The sequence below is a fragment of the Copadichromis virginalis genome, linkage group LG5, assembly GCF_057382275.1.
Source record: "Copadichromis virginalis isolate Kocher_CV1m ecotype Utaka linkage group LG5, C_Virginalis_male_GT1.1, whole genome shotgun sequence".
NCBI lineage: Eukaryota > Metazoa > Chordata > Actinopteri > Cichliformes > Cichlidae > Copadichromis > Copadichromis virginalis.
Window position 1 is genome coordinate 39,281,453 of NC_140622.1, and position 22,725 is coordinate 39,304,177.

General features: G+C 40.9%; 2 protein-coding genes across 4 annotated transcripts in view; one reads left to right on the forward strand and one right to left on the reverse strand.

The window, feature by feature from the left end:
* matn4 (matrilin 4) overlaps window positions 1-6,356 on the reverse strand; it is a 30,270-nt gene extending 23,914 nt beyond the window's left edge. For all 3 annotated transcript variants that reach the window (XM_085457758.1, XM_085457757.1, XM_085457756.1), the window contains exon 1: window positions 6,094-6,356. The gene's annotated coding sequence lies outside the window, so the exon portion shown is untranslated. The remainder of the gene's footprint in view (window positions 1-6,093) is intronic.
* Window positions 106-22,437, forward strand: rbpjl (recombination signal binding protein for immunoglobulin kappa J region-like). The gene is made up of 13 exons (XM_085457759.1): window positions 106-298; window positions 683-776; window positions 5,999-6,146; window positions 11,097-11,231; window positions 12,576-12,646; window positions 12,756-12,871; window positions 15,047-15,221; window positions 16,512-16,649; window positions 17,747-17,859; window positions 20,059-20,199; window positions 20,342-20,497; window positions 20,646-20,749; window positions 22,013-22,437. Exons 2-13 carry the CDS (start codon window positions 740-742, stop codon window positions 22,311-22,313), a joined length of 1,635 nt encoding a protein of 544 aa, XP_085313885.1. The 5' UTR covers window positions 106-298; window positions 683-739; the 3' UTR covers window positions 22,314-22,437.
* The last annotated feature ends 288 nt before the right edge of the window (window positions 22,438-22,725 follow it).

Genomic DNA, 22,725 nt, shown 5'->3' on the forward strand with positions numbered 1-22,725 from the left:
CACACACACACACACACACACAGCATGGCCTGATAACAGGTCCGGGATGAAGTGCAAACATGAACACGCGCAGATACACCAGAGCCCCTCTTACTGAAGCGTGACTGTAAGGTGTAGTAGAAGCTCTGCTCTGGTCTGACTGATCATTGGACTGATTGCTGGACATTTTAACTACGCTGCAGTCGTGATGGGCAGAAACTGATGTATAGAACAGATTTTTTTCTAACTTTAGGCCAGAATACAAACAACAACAGGAGCATCTAAACCAGAAAGCTGCAGGACAACAGTTTGACTTCAGGTCAGCTAACAGTAAGACCATAACGTGATGTTATTACGTGCTGTTTTTTAGCCGATGCTGAAGTTCTCATGGTTTGTTTTTCACCCTGTAAGTTCTTCAAAGCCACGTATGTTGTCGCCCGTCAGCATTTCTGAAGCTTTTACACAGATAGTGAACCCAGCAGCAGAAAAACATCTGATTTCAGTGGACCATCAAACTGCAACACAAAGCCAACCTAATGTTTAGTCGACAGCTGCCTGAAAAGAATTACACAGCTCTTGGACTCAGTACTGGACAGTGAAGTCATTGTTCTATTCCCCCTTAAGACTATCTGCTAGGTGTGCATTTGTTGGTCTATGTCACTTACATTTCTCTGTTAAACCTGAACTTTTTCTAAAAAAGCAGAGTGACCATGGACCTGAGGAACACCCCATCCTAAATTCAGCAGAGGCCACGCCCATCATGGATGAACTGGATGTCGGGGAAGATGGCAGGAAAGGTTAGTAGTATTATTTTGTAATCCTATAAATAAATAAAACTAACTTATTGGAAAGCACTTTTGCGGTGGTGCTATGGTGGCTGCAGCTCCCTCTGCTGGCCAAACCTGAATACAGCGTGAATACTTGTGTGGTTCTGTTGAGTGTGAAATATTAGGAAAATGTAACAAACGAAATGCAGTTGTGTTCTACGTATCGTGACATTAGCTACTGTAACTGAACAGTGATAGAATAAAGAGGGTACATACCTCGACCTGAGCTGAACATGTCCTCCACACCGAGTGTGACTCGAGCATAGACTGTATATGAAAGATGAAGCCACCGTCACTTCACCCATTGTTTTTTGAGTTCCACTTTGAAGCCTTAATGTTTGCATGTTGGTTGTAGTCCTGTTTAATGTTGGGAGCCCGACATTCTCACTGTTATTTAAACAAGAAGGTCAAGTACTAACCTACTAGGTAAAGCCAGCAAGGCTAGTTAGCAAGCTGCATGAATAAAATGCACAACAATCAGAATAACAACTCTTAATTTGTGCTCAGCAGCATTCTAGACTAGGTTAGGATTTTACTCACCCAAACTAAAGCACAGACTTCTTGGATATTTCCAGTTACACGAGATAAATCATTTTTAGCCTCAGAGGCTGTGACTCAGAGTTATTTCCCTGGATATAGAAATGATCCAGACTAGTTAGCTGAAATTATTTCTTGAGGACATCAAGATGATGTCTCCCAATTTTACTTATTTGATTATGATAGGTATTTGGACAGAATAACTCTTTTTATACTATCTTTATGGTAAAGAATCCTTACAGAGAATCGTGGTTCCTGATCTGAATGTCTACACTGGGCCAAACCTCTGAAGATTTTTATGTCAATTCATCTGTAAATTTGATGTGGTCCTGAAACCAAGACCGAACTGAACTAATCACATTACCTTTTAACATCCATTTCCACTAAAATTAGTAAAGAAACCAAAAAAATCAATTGGCCAAATTATGATTTCTATGCTCAGCAGTGCCTGTGACGAACAGTACACGGCCTTTTGTCAGTTCTGTGACATAAAGCATCTCATGACAGAAACCTGAATTCTCACATAAAACTGTTCTGACATTATTATGGTCATCAGACCGCAATTTGAATTTTTTAAGTGCGAAAAAAAAGAAAGTAAAAAAATATCATTATATGTTGTGAAAAGAGAAAAAAAAACATCTGGAAACTAGGGTTCAATTTGATAAGTGAAGTTTCGAAAGACCAGTCAATGGTGACATGAACTGAGTGGAGCTGTCATAAACGAATGCCTGACATGTGAAAACATCTTATTTACCATCGTCCACGTCAGCCTCTGATAATGATGCCGCACCGCCCCCCTGGGGTCATGACCCTGAGGTTAAAATGGTGACAGATAATCTTACCTTTCAGACATCCGTTTAGAAAGTTTCTGAGTCTCAGTTTATCAAAAGTCAAATGAAACAAGCAAAGAAAGACTTAATTTACAGGTTTGAAGTGTTAGCGCTCACAGTGAAAGTGAATCGGTTCTTGTTAATGTGACTATTAAGGGAAGCTGTGTGTCTCCTTTCATTCTCTGTTTCTTTTTGCTTGTTACTAAACTGTACTAACTCTAAAACTCAAGCTCCATCAAACCTCTATGAACGAGTAGCAGTTCAACAGTAACCCTGCTTGTTGAAAAATGCCACAAGTACCTGACACGTCAAGCTCAACTGCCAGAAAACACTTTCAAAGAAAGAAAATTGAGCTGCCCTGATAGATCCCTGTATCTGATAGTTATTCCTCTGAAGAATAATTTGCACTGATTTGAATTTTACTTTCAGTTTATGAGCAGACATTATTAAAATGTCATTTTTACCTTATCTGTCAATTGAGAACAATGAATCTTCTGGAGGCACAAATATTTCTTATTTAAACAGCTGGATTTGGGGTCAAACATCATGATGGTGAAATACTGGCTCCAGATCTGATTGGGTCACTTGTAAGATTGTTTCCCGACTTGTCACAAATACACACCTCAGATTATAAAGCACTGTGCAACAACCTCGAGTCACCTCGATTTCATTAACATTGGAAGTAGGTGCAGCGATTTATGAAGAGATGTTCTGATATAATCTGGCACACTTCCTTCAGATTGGCTTCAGCAGCCTTTCCACTGATAACATTTCTGCTGAAGCTTGAATAGCAGATGGATCAAATAAAGATCCAGATGCTTTTCTCAGGTTCTCTGTTGGGTCTTTGCTGGATTCTCTTCCTGTTTCTTAAGGACATGACTTCAGACACTGTTCATCTGAAGCAGACAGGTTTTTGTTTTAGGCATACACTGCACACTATGATGAGATATATCAAGTTGCTGGCTAATATTTTTTTGGTAATCACCTTGTTAATACAAAAACACATTTTTATGTTTTCTTTTATAAATAAAAAATAGATAAAAACATTTAGAGATAAGTGGCTTAACAAACAAAAACATTGTTTTGCTGCAGATAACTTGAAAAAAACAAGATAATCTCCTTTGGAAACAAAAAATAAAGAAATGAGGGAAGCCTCAAGGCTGTGGCCTGTGCACAGATATGGAATTAGGCATGCATCATTCAGTACGATAAAACTTAAATGTCCACAGTTGTGTTAATAAACTGTGGTTATCATTGTTCTGTGGGCTAAACTGCTTCCTTTCACAACAGTAATGCTACACATCAAAAAACAGCCTCGTCTCTCTATCGGCGTTGTGTAAAGCTGCCAAAGACATTTGGTATATAACACACACCAGCAGCTTGGAAAAAACTGCAATATTTTATAGAACGGGAACAAAAACAAACTTGATAAATCTGAGGAGGCGAATCAGTAAACAAATAAAGGGTGTAAAAAACATTCCTGCTACACAGACTTTCATTAAAGGTCTGCTTTTTAGACAGATCAATGGATGGCAGTGTTTTCTACTGACTTTATGTCCTGTCAGTGTGAATATGACTGAACATATGCAATGTTAAGAGGAAGCACTGAGATTAAAACAGCAGGTGAAAGAGCAAGATGTGGAAAAACAGAAAGGACAGAAGTTGTGACGCACAGTTTGACTGACAGGCTGGACTCACACTGAGAGGAAAACACATCAGCTCTGAGCTTCAGAGATTAGAAAGCTGGACAGAGATGGAGGTCATATGTTTGTGTAACATAAAGAGAGCCAGAGTGAGCGTGAGGGGAAAGAAAGGATGTAGAAAAGCTGGAGATCAGAGAGAGCAGTTTGGATGTATACAGGGAGACGGGCGGAGAGGCTGCGGTTGTTCTGTAGGCGGTTTGGGGTTTGAGTGGCAGCTGGAGACCATATTGAGATGAACACACAGCACTTCTTGTTGTTAGATTTAGATTAGAACCAGATGTAAGTCTGCTACTGCGAGCAGTTTCACTACCTGCCTGTCTTTGAATTACACCCCGACTTCCTCCACCGCCTTTTATTATCATCTGCCCGCGAACATAAACGGACCTGAGCCCGGTTATATGAAGACCTGACTGCGGCTCAGGTGGGTAGATTATCATCAGCAGGATTATTAGGAGTACAGAGCCTGTCAGGGTATGTGTCCTCTAAATGCATCGCATGCAGGGAATAATACCGTTATACAAAAGGACTGAAAGTCTGAATGTGGCTGTGCAGAACAGCTTCTCAGTCCCAGCTCTCCTTTTATTTAAAACACAAACAAACTTAGGTCTAGGTTGAGTCTGTGTCGTAAACCTTTGGACAAACAAAAACTCACCAATGTTTGGTTTTATGCATTTAGTGCAAAAGAGAAATTCATTTTTTCATCTCGTCAGCATGTGAGACAACAAATAAAGTCATCGACAGCTGTTTAACTAACAACGTTTTACCACTCTTTCACAAACATATCTGGATATATTTGTAGTTCATTGCATTTCTGTTTTGATTCACTTGAGTAGTTCTCAAAAATGCAAAAGGCAAAAGAAAAACTGCAGCTATTCATGCAATTATTGGCTGAATGAGTTCCAGACTGAGCACTGCATTATTATTCATAATGACACACACTTTTTTCCCCTAGAAAAAGGAGGTGTGGACCCCTTGTACCCAGTAATTTGTACCCATGGCTGCATTGATAGCCCAGGAGCCCCTCTTTAGTCACACCTGCACCGCTGACCCGTGTAAAGTTTCCCAGAGACACGGCATTGCTGATCATGCGCCTGTATCATGACTCTGTCACCTCCAGTCTGTCCACCTGCCTGTATGGCTGTATGATTAAGCTTCTCTCTGACTGACTGTGTTGACTTAACCACGTGAGCCCTGACCCGTCTGTGTGCTCGAGTAGACTCTCCCTGAATGGTGGCTTTGACTGCCTGAAGCATCACCTCCAGGCAACCAGTGTGAACCCAAAGCCTCTTTCCCTCTGTCTTACACTCACATCTATTTTCAAATGTTATGCTTTTAGTGACCTTTAATTATCTTTCCACTTCATTTCACTGACTCATCATTTGTTTCACTTCAATGTAAACACTTACTGCAGCTAAAACTGTACAAAAATCATAATAACATCAGTGAGAACTTGTCTTTATTAGTGCATTATTATCATGATCAATACTGATAATAATGTCCAAACTGGACCTTATCCAACATCCAACTTTCAGAGGCTTTTCCAAGCTCCTTAAATTTTGAAGGCCTCTTTGGAAAATCTCAGTCACAAACTGCTTGTGTTGGCATTTGACTAACAATTATTTTCATTAACAATTTATCCACAGATCATTTCAGTGATAATAACTTAACTGTTTTCTCTGAATGCCACAGAATAACTCAGTTTTGAGTTTTATTTTCCTCCCAGAAGCTGAGCCCATTTTTTTAGTTTAAAATTTAAAGATTTTTACTTTAATCAAGAAAAACAGCGAATTGTTGCATTTTAAAGTCCAGTCTGTTTGACTGGATTACTTGAAAACTGGTTAAAATTATTAATCAGATATTAAATTAAGACAATTCAGTTAAAACTTTCATGCACACATATCACATGTGACCATATTACACGATGAACTCGATGATTTCTGCTTTGGGCATACCTTTGCTCTTGAAGCAGGCTGCAAAGCACCGCGTTGTCCTGCACACATCTCCTATTTCACTCGGTTAAATGAAGTTTAAATGATGCGACACTGTGATCTGACTCATCGTGTTAATCTCTGCTTTAAACAGTATCACTGCGAAATCAATCTAACACTTCGTTTCCTCTCAGAAACACTGCTGCACCGACCTGGCTTCCCCGAGGCAGACACCGCTCTGTTATACCCCCCTCCCCTGTCCCCGGACCCAATCAGCCCGCTGACTCACCTGGGGACGCTGCCGTCCGGACACGATGCAGCACGGACGGGTGGATGGGACAGGTAAGACGGAGAACCAGCCGGGTGCTCAGACCTCTGCGACAAAAGTCCCGAAACACACGCACGCAGGGTGTCCCGGTCGGGAAAGGTGAGGTCACGGTTTGCTGGAGTTTATCCCAAAGTCTCGGAGAGGAGGTGAGGAATGAGCGCGTGGACGTGAAAAAGTTTCAGGTCAGCTTCGTGTTTCTGCCGCGCTGACCTTCCCTCGGTTTTACTCACTGTTGGAATGAAGTGGTGCAGTGATGGTGAGGAGGTATAAAAGTGCCAAGAAGTATTTGGGGAGGTAGAGACCCCGCCCCCCGGCCTTTGAAATCCGAACAATGTTGAGCGCGCGGAGAAGTTTGGAGAGGTGAGACCTGCTACGGCGCACGAGCGCACAAATGTTTCTGCTTCCTAAAGTTCATCAAGTGTTTTACAGATAATTTGTGACTGATCAGTGACTCTCTAATGTTCAGCTTTCTCACTCTAATGTCATTACTAAAGTAATGTGATTACATTAACAGTTTTGAGGCCAAAGAAAACGAGTCCCATGTGGCAGGAACTGTTCATGTCAGACGAACCAAAACAGTTTGAATTATGATATTTATGTTAAAATCCTGCACATGATAGGATATTTGTTTTTATGAATAAGTCATGTGACCTGAACATATAATCTGATTGGGTGTTACTGTCTTTCTGGCATTTAGCTCTGAAAACTTAAATGTATTTTGAAAAAGACTGGAGCATAGACTGTATATAAAAGATGGATGTATCCAACTTGGCATGGCAGCTTAGTTACTGAGGTCCAGTTTTAAAGCTGTGCATTTAAGCTGTTGCTTTCTTGGTTTTGTGAACCCAGATGTGCTGAGGTCTTTCCTGAAGCATGCTTCATTCTCATTTTTTATTTGGGAGTTGCAGGAAGCATTTCTACATAAACCCTTATACAGCTGGACTTTATTTTGCAAACAGAATGGTCGCCCCCTGCTGGTCATCAGAAAGAAAGCTGCTTTATAGGGTATTTCCACGTCACTGTCACGCTTCAGACTTAAAAGCTACAGCCATCTTTTATATACTGTCTATGGCTTGGAGCTCCACTTCTGTTTTGGTTGAAGCAACATCTTATCCCATAATCGTATCCTGGACCAGTCAGCCCACAAATCACACACTGGTGTCCAAACTACAGCAACCAACAATTCCCAGTAGTTCAGAAAGGCCCCAGTCACACAGGCGACCATCTGGCAGCCACTGGTCATAAGGGGAAAATGAGTATTATCCCAAACAGTTGCAGGTGGTTACTGAAGGTTTCTGGCAAGCCCCATGCAGACCTAGAGATCGATCAGAGACCAACCTGGTAATCACCAGTTGCTAGGAAACCATGCATTCTGCAACCAGTTGGTATACGGTTGTAGGAGGTTGCTGGCAGTTTCTAGAATAAAACTGGTCACAAAGAGGTTTCACATGATGTACCAAAAACCTCCCGGTGGTTTGCATGGAAGACCCCAACTTGTCTGCAAACACTGTTTGCCTTCAAAGTAAACATGTCAGTAAGGTTCAGCTTGTATTTTAAAGGTAAATGTTTTCTATTTTCAGTTTGCGTCCCACTTTTTTAGGTTTTACTGCAGCCCACAGTGTAAATATTGAGTTTTTGCAGACAAGTCGACACTTCCATGCAAACTACAACTGACCTGGGCAATCTGCTCGAACCCAGCAATCACATAGAGGGTTTAGGTGCAGTCCTTTCTATGTGACCAGTTTCACCAAACAATAGCTGCAAGCTCGAAACTCCAGCAGCCACTCACAACCAGTCGAGAAATACACTTTATTCTTAATCAACCTCCTGCTCCTCACCAGCTTGGATCTAAATTCTCTGAAGGTTGTAAAACTTCTAATTTAAAAAACTTTTCTTCCACTTGTGGATTTTAGGGCCCAGACACCTGTTGAGTTCATCATACTAACAAACCCAGTAATTGTAGTGATTTTAAACTTTCAAATACTTGTGTGCTAGAACAACATCTGGAGCAGAAGATGTAGATGCAAGTGTATTTCTGTCCACCCCTCCCCCCGTCCTTCTTCAGTTCATTCTGTGTTCCTGGTGTGAAATACCAGGAGCCCTGCGCTCCTGACGCCTGCCCTTTGACCTGTGAAAATGTGAAGGTCTAATTTAAACTACAAACTGGTGAAGACACACACAGCCATTCAAGTCTGAACCCTGACCCGTGGAGAGAGGCGTTAGTAGGATCTGATGTTCAGTACAGCTGGCCAAGCAGGCGCTCGCCCTTATGGAGACCAGCTGGTCTGAATACATGTGTCATCATCAGGGTCGAGATTATAGAAGGACTTGTATCCTTGGTGACTTTTCTAAGTGCACAAATAATATATTTGCTAAATGCTTTCTGTGCTCAGTAACAGTTTAAGGGCTTCAAAAATAATATAAACCATAAGAAAGAGAAGTGATACTTTTTTTTTTCCATTTTTTGTGATTTTAGAGTTATTGTAATAGAACTGAGTTAAAGTTTGTTGTTTGCCATAATAGGATTGGAAATATTTCTTATGAGTTGTTAAAACATGAATTTCTTTCTACTTAAAGCTTGAAGTCATGTTTCTGTACTGAAGAGTCAAAAGTCTGCATGTGAAGCTCAAACATCCACTGTGCCATCTCTGTTTGGGACTTTAGTCACTCTGTTTCTCTACTTTTTTAATATCTTAATATCCAGATAATAGTTGTGAATGGAAAGTATTTGCTCTTACCTTAAATTTGTGTGAGAACTTGGTGGCTGCCACAGGAAACCGCAGCAGGTTGATTTTTAACCACTTACATAATTCAGCTGTCTTTTGAGTCCTTCCTTATTCCCTTGCCTTCCTCCTCTCCTCTCCTCCTCTCCTCCTCTCGTGTCGACAGTCTTCATTAGGAGTAGCATTCCAGACTCCAGGCCCCGGGGTCGTAACTCTGTGTCTGGCTCCTCATTACATCGCTACAGCGGGGAGAAAACACAGCTAATGTGACAGGCGCTATTGTTAGCAGAGCAACACGGGGTCAGTCAGCTTGTTCTTTCAGCCTTTTGCCTGCTGTTCAGCTCAGCATTTAAAATCTAATCACACAGAAGGAGGCCGCGTTAACAGAAGTAATGAACACTTTACAAAGTAAAAAGGTTGTAAATAACCTGCTCAAACTCAGGATTAAATGAATAGAAAAAGATAAGATAAGATACCTTTATTAGTCCCACAAGGGGAAATTGTGGGACTAATAAAAGCATTAAAATCTAAGTGTAAAGCCTTTATTTGATTAAAGCACTGCTTTGTTGTCTTGTAATTACAAAAGACCCAGCAAGTGGAAACATAATATCAAATACTAAATGTCCATTCAGAAAACCCAAGTCTGTTTTTGTGCTTCAGGAATCTTTTGTCCACTTAGTCTAGTTTTGTTCTGGCAGTGGCTCACCCGCTGTTCACTTACCTGCTGTTCACTTACCTGCTGTTCACTTACCTGCTGTCAAAACATGAAATATCTAAAATTTAATGACCGGAAATAAGACTTTGAGGGTTTTTTCTTTAAATTAAATGTCAATCAGAGGAGAAAATGAACAATACATGAAACAAATAATGTGATTAAACAATAGCTTTTAAGTTCTGCCTATATTTGAATAATGTTTCTCTTTATTTGCAAGAAAAACCAAACATGCATACACATCCATATATCTCCGTTGGCGTATGTTCATATTAAACATGGCCCAAGTTTTGAATAGTGAGGTCAGGGTATGTACAAGGAGTCCACCCTGTTCTAAAAGTTTTATCCTTTTGACTGTTTTAACTGTGAACATGTAAATCTACTAAAAAATGAAAAATATGGATCCAAACATGAGCAAAGATGCTCTGTGGAACAAAATGAAACAAGAAAAAACCAGAGGCCAGAAGAAGAAATGAAATAAGCATGAATACAGAAGTCAAGTGATCAACAAAGAAAAGCAACCATAGATCTAAACTGTAAATCTAAACTGCATATAAAGTAGCATGAATTGAATAATAAACTGCATGTATATGCATCAGCATATGTGTATTAACATGTTATTTTTGTACAAGTAACCTGTAAGTTAACTAGTTCTGATCAGACAGGATTATTTTGCTTTCATTTGGTCCCGAGTCTGTATCTGAAACTTAAATTTGTGAAAATGTGACATTACTGCGTCTCCTGTCTTTTCTCTCTGTGCTGGTAGAAACAGGCGAATGTTTTCCAGCTATAAAAAGAACTGTTCCATGTTTTAATGAGTCTCTAACAACACTGTTATCCCATCTTTGGCTTGCCTGTATTTATATCTGCTGCTGTTGAGTCTCTTCTAAAGATGGATGGAGTGTCTGCTGATGATAATTGTGTGCTTAGTCTGAGCTACTTTGTGGGAACATGAAAAAAAGTGTAATTCAAACTACAGTGGGATTCGTTTCTTGATAACATGGTGGTAAAACTCTAGTCTGCTTCATTCATGTGTCACTCAGCTTTGTTTTTTTAAGGGAACGAGCAGGTTTTCACCACTTTAACCATGTCCATGTGTTCGTTTATGATGGCAGTGAGCTGTCTGCCTGAAACGGAGTCTCGTTGCACACATTTAGTTTCTGTGAAAAACACCAAACTGGGCTGAGATGCTGCAGACATCACACAGAGTTTAGAAACGGGCCTGATTTAAAGTCAGACGATGATGGTGATGGAAGATGTTTTGGAGCACTGGTCATTCCTGTATTATGAATATTTGTGACCCCTGATTTTTCCTGAAGTGCTACAGTGATGTTCACACTTGTAGATAAACTAACAACTGCTGAGTTATTTTATGTCATAAAATTTGCTACAAACATTTGCACCTCCATCAACACTTTTATGCATAGTTTTTCTGTTGAGCACCATCAGAATCTTGGCTTTTCCTCACAAACACACTATGTGTTGTTTTTTGCGTTTCTTTGTGACAAACATCCTTGTCGTCCAATCAGGAGACTGAACTCAGGGTTTCAAGGCTGTCAGTTACTGGGAGCATCAGCAGATCTAGGACGAGAAGCCCACGCAGACCAGAGTGTCACCATCCTGCATGCCAAGGTCGCTCAGAAGTCCTACGGCAATGAGAAAAGGTGTGGTGATGATTTTATAGAAATAAAATAGATTACACAAATAATCCAAAAACAGTTGATTCTGTTCATCTGGACGTAACGTTTTCAGTGGGAGAAACGTTTCGTCACTCATCCAGGTGACTTCTTCAGTCTCAGCTGACTGCAGGTTTCCCCAACTTTATAAACAGTTTATTTGCACAATGACTGAAACTAGGCACATGAATAAACAATGGGCTGTGAGGTCAGTTTATGATCATTAATCTGCGTGCATTAATCTCATTGATCAATGATGATGATGATTGAGCATGCATCAAGACATTACACAAATAAACTTGCAGCATTAACACATTTTATTAAACCCAACACAGAAATCTTTTTCTAACAAACAGATTCGTCTGACTGATCTGAGGGACAGGCTCAGATTTCCAAGTTTATTTGGCAGTTACTTTAATATCTACACAGATCCACAAAGTGTCATAAAACAGTGATAAAATGATTTCCTCGAGAACAACAGATGATTTCTTTTGGACCCAAACCCCAAAGAAATCCTGTTTGCTTACACATGAAGTCACAGAAAGCAGGAAATTAATAAGAAATCTGCAACATATTTGACATTTGGTGGAAACTTAATAACAAACCAGTCATTTCACCTCTAGCTACAGCTAGCAACTGGCACACAAAACTAAAATTAAAGATGAGATTAAAGACTTGAAGTAGAGGAAGGTGAATATACTTTTGAGTTTTTGAGAAACTGCAAAGTTTATTTGCAGTTTTTTATGTGCAGCCAGTTTCATGAGAGCCAGGCTGTGTGTTAAGGATGATTTGCATGATCAAAACTCCTTTGTTATTTGATTTTCTAATGTCATATTCTGTCCTGCAATATTCTTTTGAAGATTATTATTCATGATGTAATTTGTTCTTCTGTGTGTCCTGTAACTGCCCTGAGCTGTCATATTCATGCAGCTGAATAAGGCTGATGTGAACTGGCTGCACGTTCACCTTCTTTAACCATTATTATGCACGACAGTTAGAGTTGTGAACAAACAAGTTTCTTATAATTAAACTTGCTTTATGTTGAGCAGGACATGCATTTGAATAAATCAAAGAAAGCTTTATTTTGTCCAATCATGTGATTTACATTTCACAGTATTTCCCATTAGTGAGACTGAGTTTGTTGCCCGTGATGTTTAAGGCAGAGAAACGTTTTGTAATACCTGTAATACACACGAGACTCACCTGATTTTAACAGATGAATGAACAGAAGAAGAAAATCTTAATGTAGAGATTAGTGAAATCATGAGCACGTGAACTGGTTTAGTTGGATAAAATCTGCTGTTTCAGTGACTGTTTCTGCATCACCTCCAGGTTCTTCTGCCCTCCTCCTTGTGTTTACATCACTGGCCATGGATGGAAAGTCACGCAGGACCATTTAAAAGGTACATAAAGATGATTATAGTCAGCTTTACATTAAAATTTGAGTGAATTTTATGTCTTACATTCTTCCACTCACTGCTGTTTTTCCTTCTCATTGTCTTTTCCATCCAGCGGCCGGTTATGGCGACTCTGTGTATCGAGTGTGTGGTTACATGTGCCTGGACAGCTCCAGCCAGTCACAGGCAGACGCATTCAAACTGGTGTTCGATGAACAGCCAAACTCCAGGGTGAGAGCTCTCTGGTGGCCGTGAGCAAACCTCTGTTTATGTCGACAGTCGTTCCCGGTCAGAAAATTCCTTTTGTGACACAGACACTAATTTTCGGAGACTTACGCTCCCCCTTGTCCCGTTAGTTATCCTCTCAATTCATCTCCAGGTGTTCACTGATGGGGGCTGAGGTGGCACCAGCGAGCCATCTGCATCCATCCACGTCTTTGTCCCGAACAGTTTTCTGAAGATTTGCAGAATGTATTAATTTATTATTTTCAGACATAACTGATCAGAGATGCTATAATGATGCTGATGATTAAACTGAAATATTAATACAAAGTCAGTAATACCCATATGCAAAAGTTTAATTAATTATGCAAAGTTACAGACTAATTAGACCAAAATTGTTGCCGTTACCATTCCAGTCTTACATGTCTCAAATGATCATCATTGTGAAATCTAACAAAAATTTTGATTTTGGGAAGTGAAGTTTGGTAACGTGACGGCTCTAAAACGTGATAATAGAGTGTAAAAAAATCTGAATATACCTGACAGCTCCACACATCAAGTTAATGTAAAATCCTTTTTTAATAGAAGTACACTGAGTGTCTTTGGTTGCCCCTCAGTGGAATAAGAGTGTTGGAGCATCACAGAGCAACACTGTGATCATCTGTAACGCTCAGAAAGCCAAACGACATTCTGAGTTTCTTTAAGTTTGGATCGAGCTGAATATCAGCACTAAAACTGCGACTCAAGAGTTGTCAGTTCATCTTGTAATCGGAAGGTTGCCGGTTCGAGCCCCGGCTCCGACAGTCTCGGTCGTTGTGTCCTTGGGCAAGACACTTCACCCGTTGCCTACTGGTGGTCAGAGGGCCCGGTGGCGCCAGTGTCCGGCAGCCTCGCCTCTGTCAGTGCGCCCCAGGGTGGCTGTGGCTACAATGTAGCTGCCATCACCAGTGTGTGAATGTGTGTGTGAATGGGTGGGTGACTGGATGTCCTTAGGGACGAGTAAAGCGCTTTACAAATACAGGCCATTTACTTTTTAAATGAAATCTGCTTCCTGCATTCTGCACTTCTAGTTCTCATTTCTATAATCCACACACAGGAATATGTGACGTTTAGCCCCAAATATCCAGAGTGCCTCACCAAACAGGTGAAGTGCACAAAAAACTGCCAGACATGATTAGTGACCAGCACAAGCAGAAATCAGAAACACAACACTTTAAGTTTTCATCTGCCACAAGATACAGAGTGGAGGTCAGGGTCAAACACATAACACAGGGAGCTGTTGTTGTTGTCTGATGTGTTTCAGAAATTCTTTCTTTTTATTTCATCTTTTTCGTGTTTTCAGCGGCTGTTTGGTTCGTTTTAGGCACCAAAACGACTCTGTACAGTTTTAGGAAGGAAAATAGTCACGAACTGATTTAAGATGGGTCCTTTCACAACCATAAGCACACATCTGAAGTTTCTTTGTCACCACGTTGGTTTGGCTGAAAAGAAGCAGCAGTGATGAAACCTCGGCTTTGTTGAGAGTTCTGCGGTTTTACACACAGTTATTAACGTCGCTGTCATAAACATCGTTTGTTACACTCGTTAAACAACCGACCAGTGTTTTCACAGCGAGCTGTACACGTCGTATACTTTTGTTTTGATTTGTGGTTTTTTTTGTAACTACCTCATATTAAAGGCAAAGTCTACAATTTCTTTTACAATATATGATACATGACATGTATATTACACTGTGACAAGAGTAAAAACAGTCCTTAGAATAAGTTTCATTCAGGCGGTTGTCTGAAAGTGAGCAGATAAGTGAATGATGATGTATGAACTGTTGTGTTTGAGCTCTGCGTGTGTTTACTCAGCCACGAGCATTAAACCTTTTATTTCAGGCCATTGTTGACTCAACAAACAGTCGCGTCTGACAGAAAAACTGCAAACACGCTGCCCGTGCGCCGGCCTTTCGCTTATTTACTGACTGATGGAGAAACAGACGTGCTTTGTCTTTATTACTGTACGACCTATCAGCCGAGCTTCAAATGCTGAGAAAAGCAGAAAAAAAATAACCAGAAAAAGTTTATTTCAATTAAAGTTATTTATGAAAAACAACATTCCTGAAGAGTTTCCTCCTCTGCGTCTGATTATGTGAAGTGTAATAAGTCTCACACTCGTGCTGTCTGTGTGTCTCGTCAGCAGATGTTCGCTTGCGCCAAGTCGCTGTTCATCTCTGATCAGGACAAGAGGAAGCATTTCTGCTTGCTGCTGCGCCTCTTCTTGAACAACAGACAGGAAGTGGGTTCTTTCCAGAGCCGGATGATCAAAGTCATCTCCAAACCCTCCCAGAAGAGACAGTCCATGAAGAACGCTGATCGTGGGTTTATTCCACTTTTAATCCAACAAATCAGGGATTTCCATTTATTTTTAAACTGAGGATAAGTGGCAGAAATGAACATTTGAAAAGGTCTCACATCATCTGAGATGGATATTTGTGTTTGTTTTGCTTTTGAGGTCTGTTGTCATTTCTTTAGCAATTAGACATTAGTATGATTTTTACTATTTTGGTCTCCTTGGTGACACAGTAAAAAAAGAAAAACACAAATGAGCAAAAACAACAAAAAGCAAAGAGCCTAAATAAACTGAAAATGAATCAAAGGAAACCGAAATTGAGTAAAATCACGCAAAATGATTTCATTCAGAAACAAAAGGGGGAAATGTGTTGATTTAACTGTCTCTGTGTTTTGGCCTGTTTGATGACGTTTGCATCATGTGAATCATTGCAGACATTAAGATGGAAACTATGAAGAAGCCTTTAAGTTTGATGGTTAATGTTAGGGTCGGAGTCATGGAAGGTCCTCACATAGATTCAGGATTCCCTGCATTCATCCTCAGTCCTGGGAGCGCTGGGATGACACTGTGTGGTGTGCACGGATTGACTTGAGTTGAGTTTAAACACAGATTCTCAGTAAATTATTATCGCTGTTGTTTTATTATCCTGAGATGAGATCAGAGAAGGACAAACAGAATGACTACGTTTAACGCAGATGGTCTCAGTGGTCTCTGGTTTCGTGTGACTTAGTTCAGCCTGTGCTGATACACTGGAGTTAACCTGAAAACCAGAACATGCAGAGACGCAGGGAGAACATGCAACCTCCTCACTGAAGGACCAAATCAGGAATCCTCTTGCTGTGATGCCACAGTGCTGAGCTGCTGTGAAGCCTGAGCACACGTGTGATGGAAACACACATGTGTGCATGTTTGTGCCTCACAGGTTCCCAGTGGGCTCACTTTATGTGGACCTGCACTAAATGCTCATCACTTGTCCTTCATCCCACACACTGAGACAATTGTCTATCATTTTACCAGCTGTCATTTTACAAAAGGCTCACGGGAAACACGATGCTCAGAGATTTATTTATGCTAAATATATTTACTCACCAGGATATTTAAAAAAAAATAAATAAAATGTTTGATTAAAATCAGTTTCCATCACATGACTGTCACCAAGCCACCAGAGCTTGTTTGTGTTTATTTATTATTTTCAAAATGGTTAAATTTCAGACTGTCCCACACAAACATCCTTTAAATCCCACTAACAGTGTGTGTGTGTGTGTGTGTGTGTGTGTGTGTGTGTGTGTGTGTGTGTGTGTGTGTGTGTCTGCAGTGTGTATCTCATCCTGCTCCAGGGTGGCTTTGTTTAACCGTTTACGCTCTCAGACTGTCAGCACTCGTTACCTCTCGGTGGACAGAGGAGCTTTCATAGCGAGCGCCAGACACTGGACGGCCTTCACCATCACCATGGGTAAGTGTGTGTGTGTGTCCGTGTCAGCATGTGTCACCGCTTGTGTGCAAACAGTACAGTAGATTCAAAGCTTTGTATTCACACACAAACACATGCTTTGGATCCAGGGAAGGTCATAATGTTTTCAGTTTATGATTTAACAGTTTGACTTTAACTGAAAAACATAGATGTAGAACACAGACATCCCATAAAACTGCCGTTTACCCTCAAACTGTAATATGAAGGATGTTAGCACAGTTATACTGCCTGAGCTTCTTGTTTGTAGTCACACTCAGTAAAATGAGTGCATTGAATGAACAATGTGGAGAATAATTATGTTGAGCAACACAGAATAGCTTAGAGCTCTTACTGGGTTATGTTGCCCATTTCTCTTCTATAAATCGATGCACATAAGGTAGAAATTGTTGTATACAAATTAAATAGGCAGGGAATGTGTCTGCTGGTGTCCCCAAACAGAACCTACACCCGTGGTCCTCATGGTGTCTTTTGGATGCTTTATTCTTCCAGCATCCTCACCTAAACCAAACAGAGAAGTAGGAACACAGCATGTGGAAGGATTCGTGCGGTGTCCTGTGTGTGAGAAATCAAATGGCACCTATGAAAACAGGCTCTGATTTGTCTGTGATGGTGTCAAACTTGTATCCTCCAGTCAGCAGACGTGTCTTCTCGCCCTGCAGCCATCCTGCATAAATACAGTCACTGTGCGAGCGGTTTTCCTCAGTAAAGTCTAGAAGAGTCCATTTAAAGATCTGTGAGGTTATTTATTTAACACAGTGCCCTGTGTGCACGGACCTCCCACCACCAAAACCCAAACCTCAGTCATTCATCCATCAGCACTTGGTCCTCTCTTCGATCACGCACACCGACGGTCTGTTTGCCCTCTGTTAGCAGAAAAGTCATGCAAGGAAAAAATGTAATAAAGCTGAAAATGTGCAGAAATTAACCGTCAGTGTGTGTGTGTGTGCTGCAGTGGAAGGAATATGAATATTCATGCATAGTTGTGTGTGTGTGTGTGTGTGTGTGTGTGTGTGTGTGTGTGTGTGTGTGTGTGTGTGTGTGTGTGTGTGTGTGTGTGTGTGTGTGTGTGTGTGTTGTAGTAGATGACCAGTGTGCTGAGCAAGGAGGCTTTGTGCTGAGCGAAGGCTTCATCTGTTACGGCTGTGTGGTCCAGCTAGTGTGCACCGAGTCTGGAGCAGCTCTGCCACCCATGGTAACACACACACACACACACACACACGCACACACACACACACACACACACACACACACACAGAGCGTATCTGAATAGTGCATACCTTGTATTGTCCACCATATGTCCACTGGTATTCTAGCGAATTTTATCTGCACTCAGCCAAAGCTTTAAAAACCTCTGCTGTAGTCAGTGCCGTTAAACAGCTGCAGAGGACGACACAGTGAGATGATGGAAACAAACCTCATAATAAAAATCTTGTAATGAACATGATAGAAATACCAGATACCTTTTAATGCCTTTTTTCTAACCATGCCACATTTCTACAAAAATAATCAAATGATTTTTATTTATTTATTTCTGTGAAAAGAAAATTGTGTCAGACTGGATCTCAGGTGTGCGTCTGTAAAACATTAGGAAATTTCTAGGAATAGCCCCTCCCACAGCCACAGGTGTCATTAGTTCCACATTTGGGGCAGTAAATAGTTTTTTCTGGTGGAAACATGGAGTGTTTTCCAGATTAGCCACAGTTTATGTTCCTAAATCTAGTTTCTAGTTTGGCTGATATACATGAAACAATCGACCACTGAGATTAAACAACCCTGTAAATTCAGAAGTCTTGACTGAAATTCTCTGAGCTCATCTCAGGATATTAAAACAATAACCACGAGATTTGGGAAAATCCTGCTAGTTTACTAAGAATCTTTAAATCCCAAAGCAGACACACTGCTGAAGTGTTTGTTAGCGAGACACCAGATTCCTGGAAGTAAGTTGGATTAATCAATGTTGACTTTTCAATATCTTATCAACAAAAGAAGCTCTTTATAACCATCTATAGCTGGAAATTAGTGGGGAAATGGGTGCGCTCTGCACTAATTATTTGACCATAAAATCAGTTAAGGTATAATCGCTGCTCAATACTGAATGACTTCCAGATGTGTGTCTGTGCAGGTGTTACATAAGCTGCTAATCCCACAGATATCCTTACAGTTTGAGCTGTTCTTAGACAAACGTCTGCACTGCAGTCCGTCACATTTCACTGAGCACACCCTTTCTCTGTACTTCCTAAACTGCTGTCATAACACCCTGAGCTGCTGGCCTGCTGGTAATTGGTGAGGGTATACCCGCACACTACACCTCTATATGTTTCTGTAGTTGAGGCCTATTGCAGCCGGTTTGTTTAAAGACAGAGAAAGCTGGCGTTGGACTGTGGTGGTCGTGGTCGGCGTTCAGCGACCGGAGAGGTGAAGACAAAACGCTCAGCAGCACGAGAACAAAGTGTTTCAGATTGTGTGTGTGGTGCAGTTTAGGGTACATTTAAGTGTCTTAATACTGAGGTTTGGACTCGGCGCCAGAAAACACCACAGTTAATTCAGTGTCCAACCTCCACAGATACACCTGGATGATGTTTGTACATCTTTTAAAACCCGAATCGCTCAGTTTCTGCTGGTTGTGTTATCTCAGACAGCTGCTCACTGTTTATTTTACTCTCCTGATCTCTGACTACATCTGTGAGATGATATATTTGGATGGTTTTTAGAAGCCCGTGGTATTTCTTCTTCAACAGATCTAAAAAAAAACTGTTATTGTAGATGTATTAGACAGATTTATGTTTTTATTACCCTCAGCAATAATACCTGGGAATAATATACAGTTATATAAGACCACAGTAGGATGTGTAAATATGTTAAAATCTTTGTAAAGTGATGATTAAGCCCTTTTATATCTAGAAACTGTCCATAAGCACAATCAGACGCACCGCCTCGAGCTGTGATCCTCCCACAGCTGCAGTGTCCTGACAGCAAATTCAAATTCTCCACCTGCAAAATCCAAACAAAAGCATCATTTAAACTTAATTTTTTCTATATTTAAAAACTCTCATTTCCTTTGTTTTTTCTTCTATCAGCACACTGAGTTTCAGTGTATTTAGCATTTGTAATAAACCAAAGTTTTTAACCTATTTGCAAATTCAGTGACTTATAATTAAATGATTTCAATGCATTTTTATTTACACACATAAACAGGCGAACTGGCTCCAACTAAAACAAATGTGAACTGCATTTCACATTAGCCTCAAAGAGCTGCTAGAACAGATAAACAGTGACCCTCCAAATCATGCCTGATAGCACCTTTTTTTTTTCTAACAGTTAAGTTGTTATTATTGGGGAAATATTTTAATTATTCATAAATCGATTCTAAGCTAAAGTTCTTCATCTTCAGGTGATCCGAAAGGTCAACAAGCAGCACGCCATCTTAGACGTGGACGAGCCCGTTTCTCAGCTCCACAAGTGTGCCTTTCAGTTCAGAGACAACCCTCACGCCTATCTGTGTCTAACCAACGACGCCATCATAGAGTACCAGGTTCTCTTCTCTTTCCCAGCCTTTGTTTTTGATTCGTCCTCCACCTGCCTGTGTTTATTTCTTCCAGTTGACACCTTCACGTTTGTCCTGTTGACATGTTTCTTCCTTTTAACCATCTCCTCCATCTTTTTCTTCCCTTCAGGCCCCGTTCAGCGTCAGAGATCCCAGCAAAGTGGTGCTGAATGACGGGTCCTGTTGGACCATCATCGGGGTGGAAGTCGTAGAGTTCACCTTCAATCAGGGTCTAGCTTGTATCACGACACCAGTTAGCCCATTTCCTGTTGTCACTGGGTTAGAGGTGAAGTGCCAAGACAAACCATCACATTGTGTGGTTCTCATGTGTTTTATAATATTTTTATAAAAACCTAAATGTGCTGTTAGCTAGAAATGGAGCAAACCACTCAGTCAAAACAAGGAGATCCAGAGTTCCTTTTTTCTTCCTGCAGGTGAACGGTGGAGGGCACGTCGCCATGCTGGAAATTCACGGAGAAAACTTCACTCCTCATCTCAAAGTCTGGTTCGGCAACGGCGAAGCAGAGACCATGTACAAGTGAGCGAGCAATCACGAGTCGTTTTCAGCTTTGAATCATGGAAAGCTGCTTCAGCAGGATCGAAATATAAAGCTGGAAAATAGTGTCACAGGCGCCTTTTACCTAAAAACTTAACCTGTTAAATTTATATGGCCCCTGCAGGGGGCGGAGCTTCTCACAGCTAGAGGGACTTTTCGCAGTTTGTTGAAGATTTTCTAAAACATTTGTTTTTGTTAAAAATAGAAAAATGCACCATATTATTTTCAAGGATAAAATTCAGGACTCTGGGAAAACATGATGGGCATTTTTTTTCAGCAACTTTAACTGGAAGCATTTTTGAAAGTTATGACATCAATGTAAAAAAGTCTCCTCTTTACCCGTATTCATCCGCCCTGATAGTCGGAGCCAAGCCTGGACCAGAGCGATGTATAAAGAGGTTTATGTTATAACCAAACATCAGTAGGAGGAACTCAGCTTGGCTCACAGGGAACAATCCTCCCTCTAACTCTTATGTGGGCGTCTGTAATTTACAGACGGGCATCACAGAAACTTGACATCCAGCCGTGCTCTCAGAGAATCTCATGTGACCAAACCGAAGTAAAACAGGCCTCTGAAGTCAGGATCCACCTCAGATCCCACACCTGAAGTGCTGAGGCATCGTAAGTCAGGGTCACAGTGAGAGCGGCTCACCGCGAGGCTCTGCAGCAGCGTGTGTGAAGAACAGCCGTCCACAATGTGCTGTTTGTGCAAGAAGCTGCAGCCAATTAGGAACATGATCCCTCCCTGCCAGGCCAACCAGAGGCGCAATATAGGTTCAAATAAAATATTTTATAAAAGGGCATTCACAGTGTCTGCTGTCTGCTCAGACCTCGTACCAGCCACACGTTTATGTTTAGTTTATACTCATTAACTTAAACAGCTTCACTCAAATTCTCAGAAAGGAGAAACTGAAGAAGTATTAGGTATAGAAAAATGTCACATTTGCATTTTTTCTTTCTTTTCTTTTTCTGTCACATTTTTATACCTTTTACTGTATTTATTTTTCTTTTTGCATCTTTCTACAACACAGTTCATACAGATGAGTTACATTTCAAGTTTAATGTCTTTAAAAACTCTTTAAAGGTCTTCACTTTATCTGTTTTATATTTGATCAGATCATTTGGTGCTTCCAGTGACGTCCTGCTCCTTACATCTTTACAGCAGTCAGCAACTTTCGAAGTTTGTCTTCTCATTTATTTTCCAGACCACAGCTCTGACTTTCATGTCCTTGTTTTTCCTCTCAGGTCTCCCAAATCTCTGCTCTGCGTCGTTCCCGATGTTTCGGTTTTCAGCGACGGCTGGCGCTGTCTGCGGCGCGTCATCACCGTCCCTCTGTCTCTCGTCCGACTGGATGGACTGATTTACCGCACCTCCTACAGTTTCACCTACACGCCTGAGCTCCAGCCGCCCCCGTCGGCCCGAATGACAGCCGGAGGAGGGAAGAGAGAAGGAGGGATGGGTGGAGGACAAAACGATGACATCCTGTTGGAGACCATCCATCAGGAGTTCACCAGAGCCAATTTTCACCTCTTCATGCAGAGTTAGTTCGTTTGTTCACAGGAATCACAGAAATCAAAGTGTACAAATAGCTGAACTGGAGACAGGTGTGACATCATAATTACCTTCCTTCCATCTGCTCTGCACATTAAAATTAAAGCGTTTTCTTCAAGCTCAGTAAGAAAGCAAAATCTTATGTTTACATTGGTACGAGTGCACACGAATGAAAACAGGTTCCTCGGTCACGTGACTGAAACTAACGCGACACTTTTCATATCGGTGATTTCTAATCGAGGCTTCAGCACAAAGTTCTTTGACAGAAATTGTATATTTTAAAAGCCTTAAATAGCTTTAGACAAGTGTTAACAGGAAACAGGAGATGAAATGGAAAAAAAAGAACGGCTGACGCCCCCTGATGTCACTGATGTCTCTCTGTTGAAGCTTCCACGTAAGCAGTTCG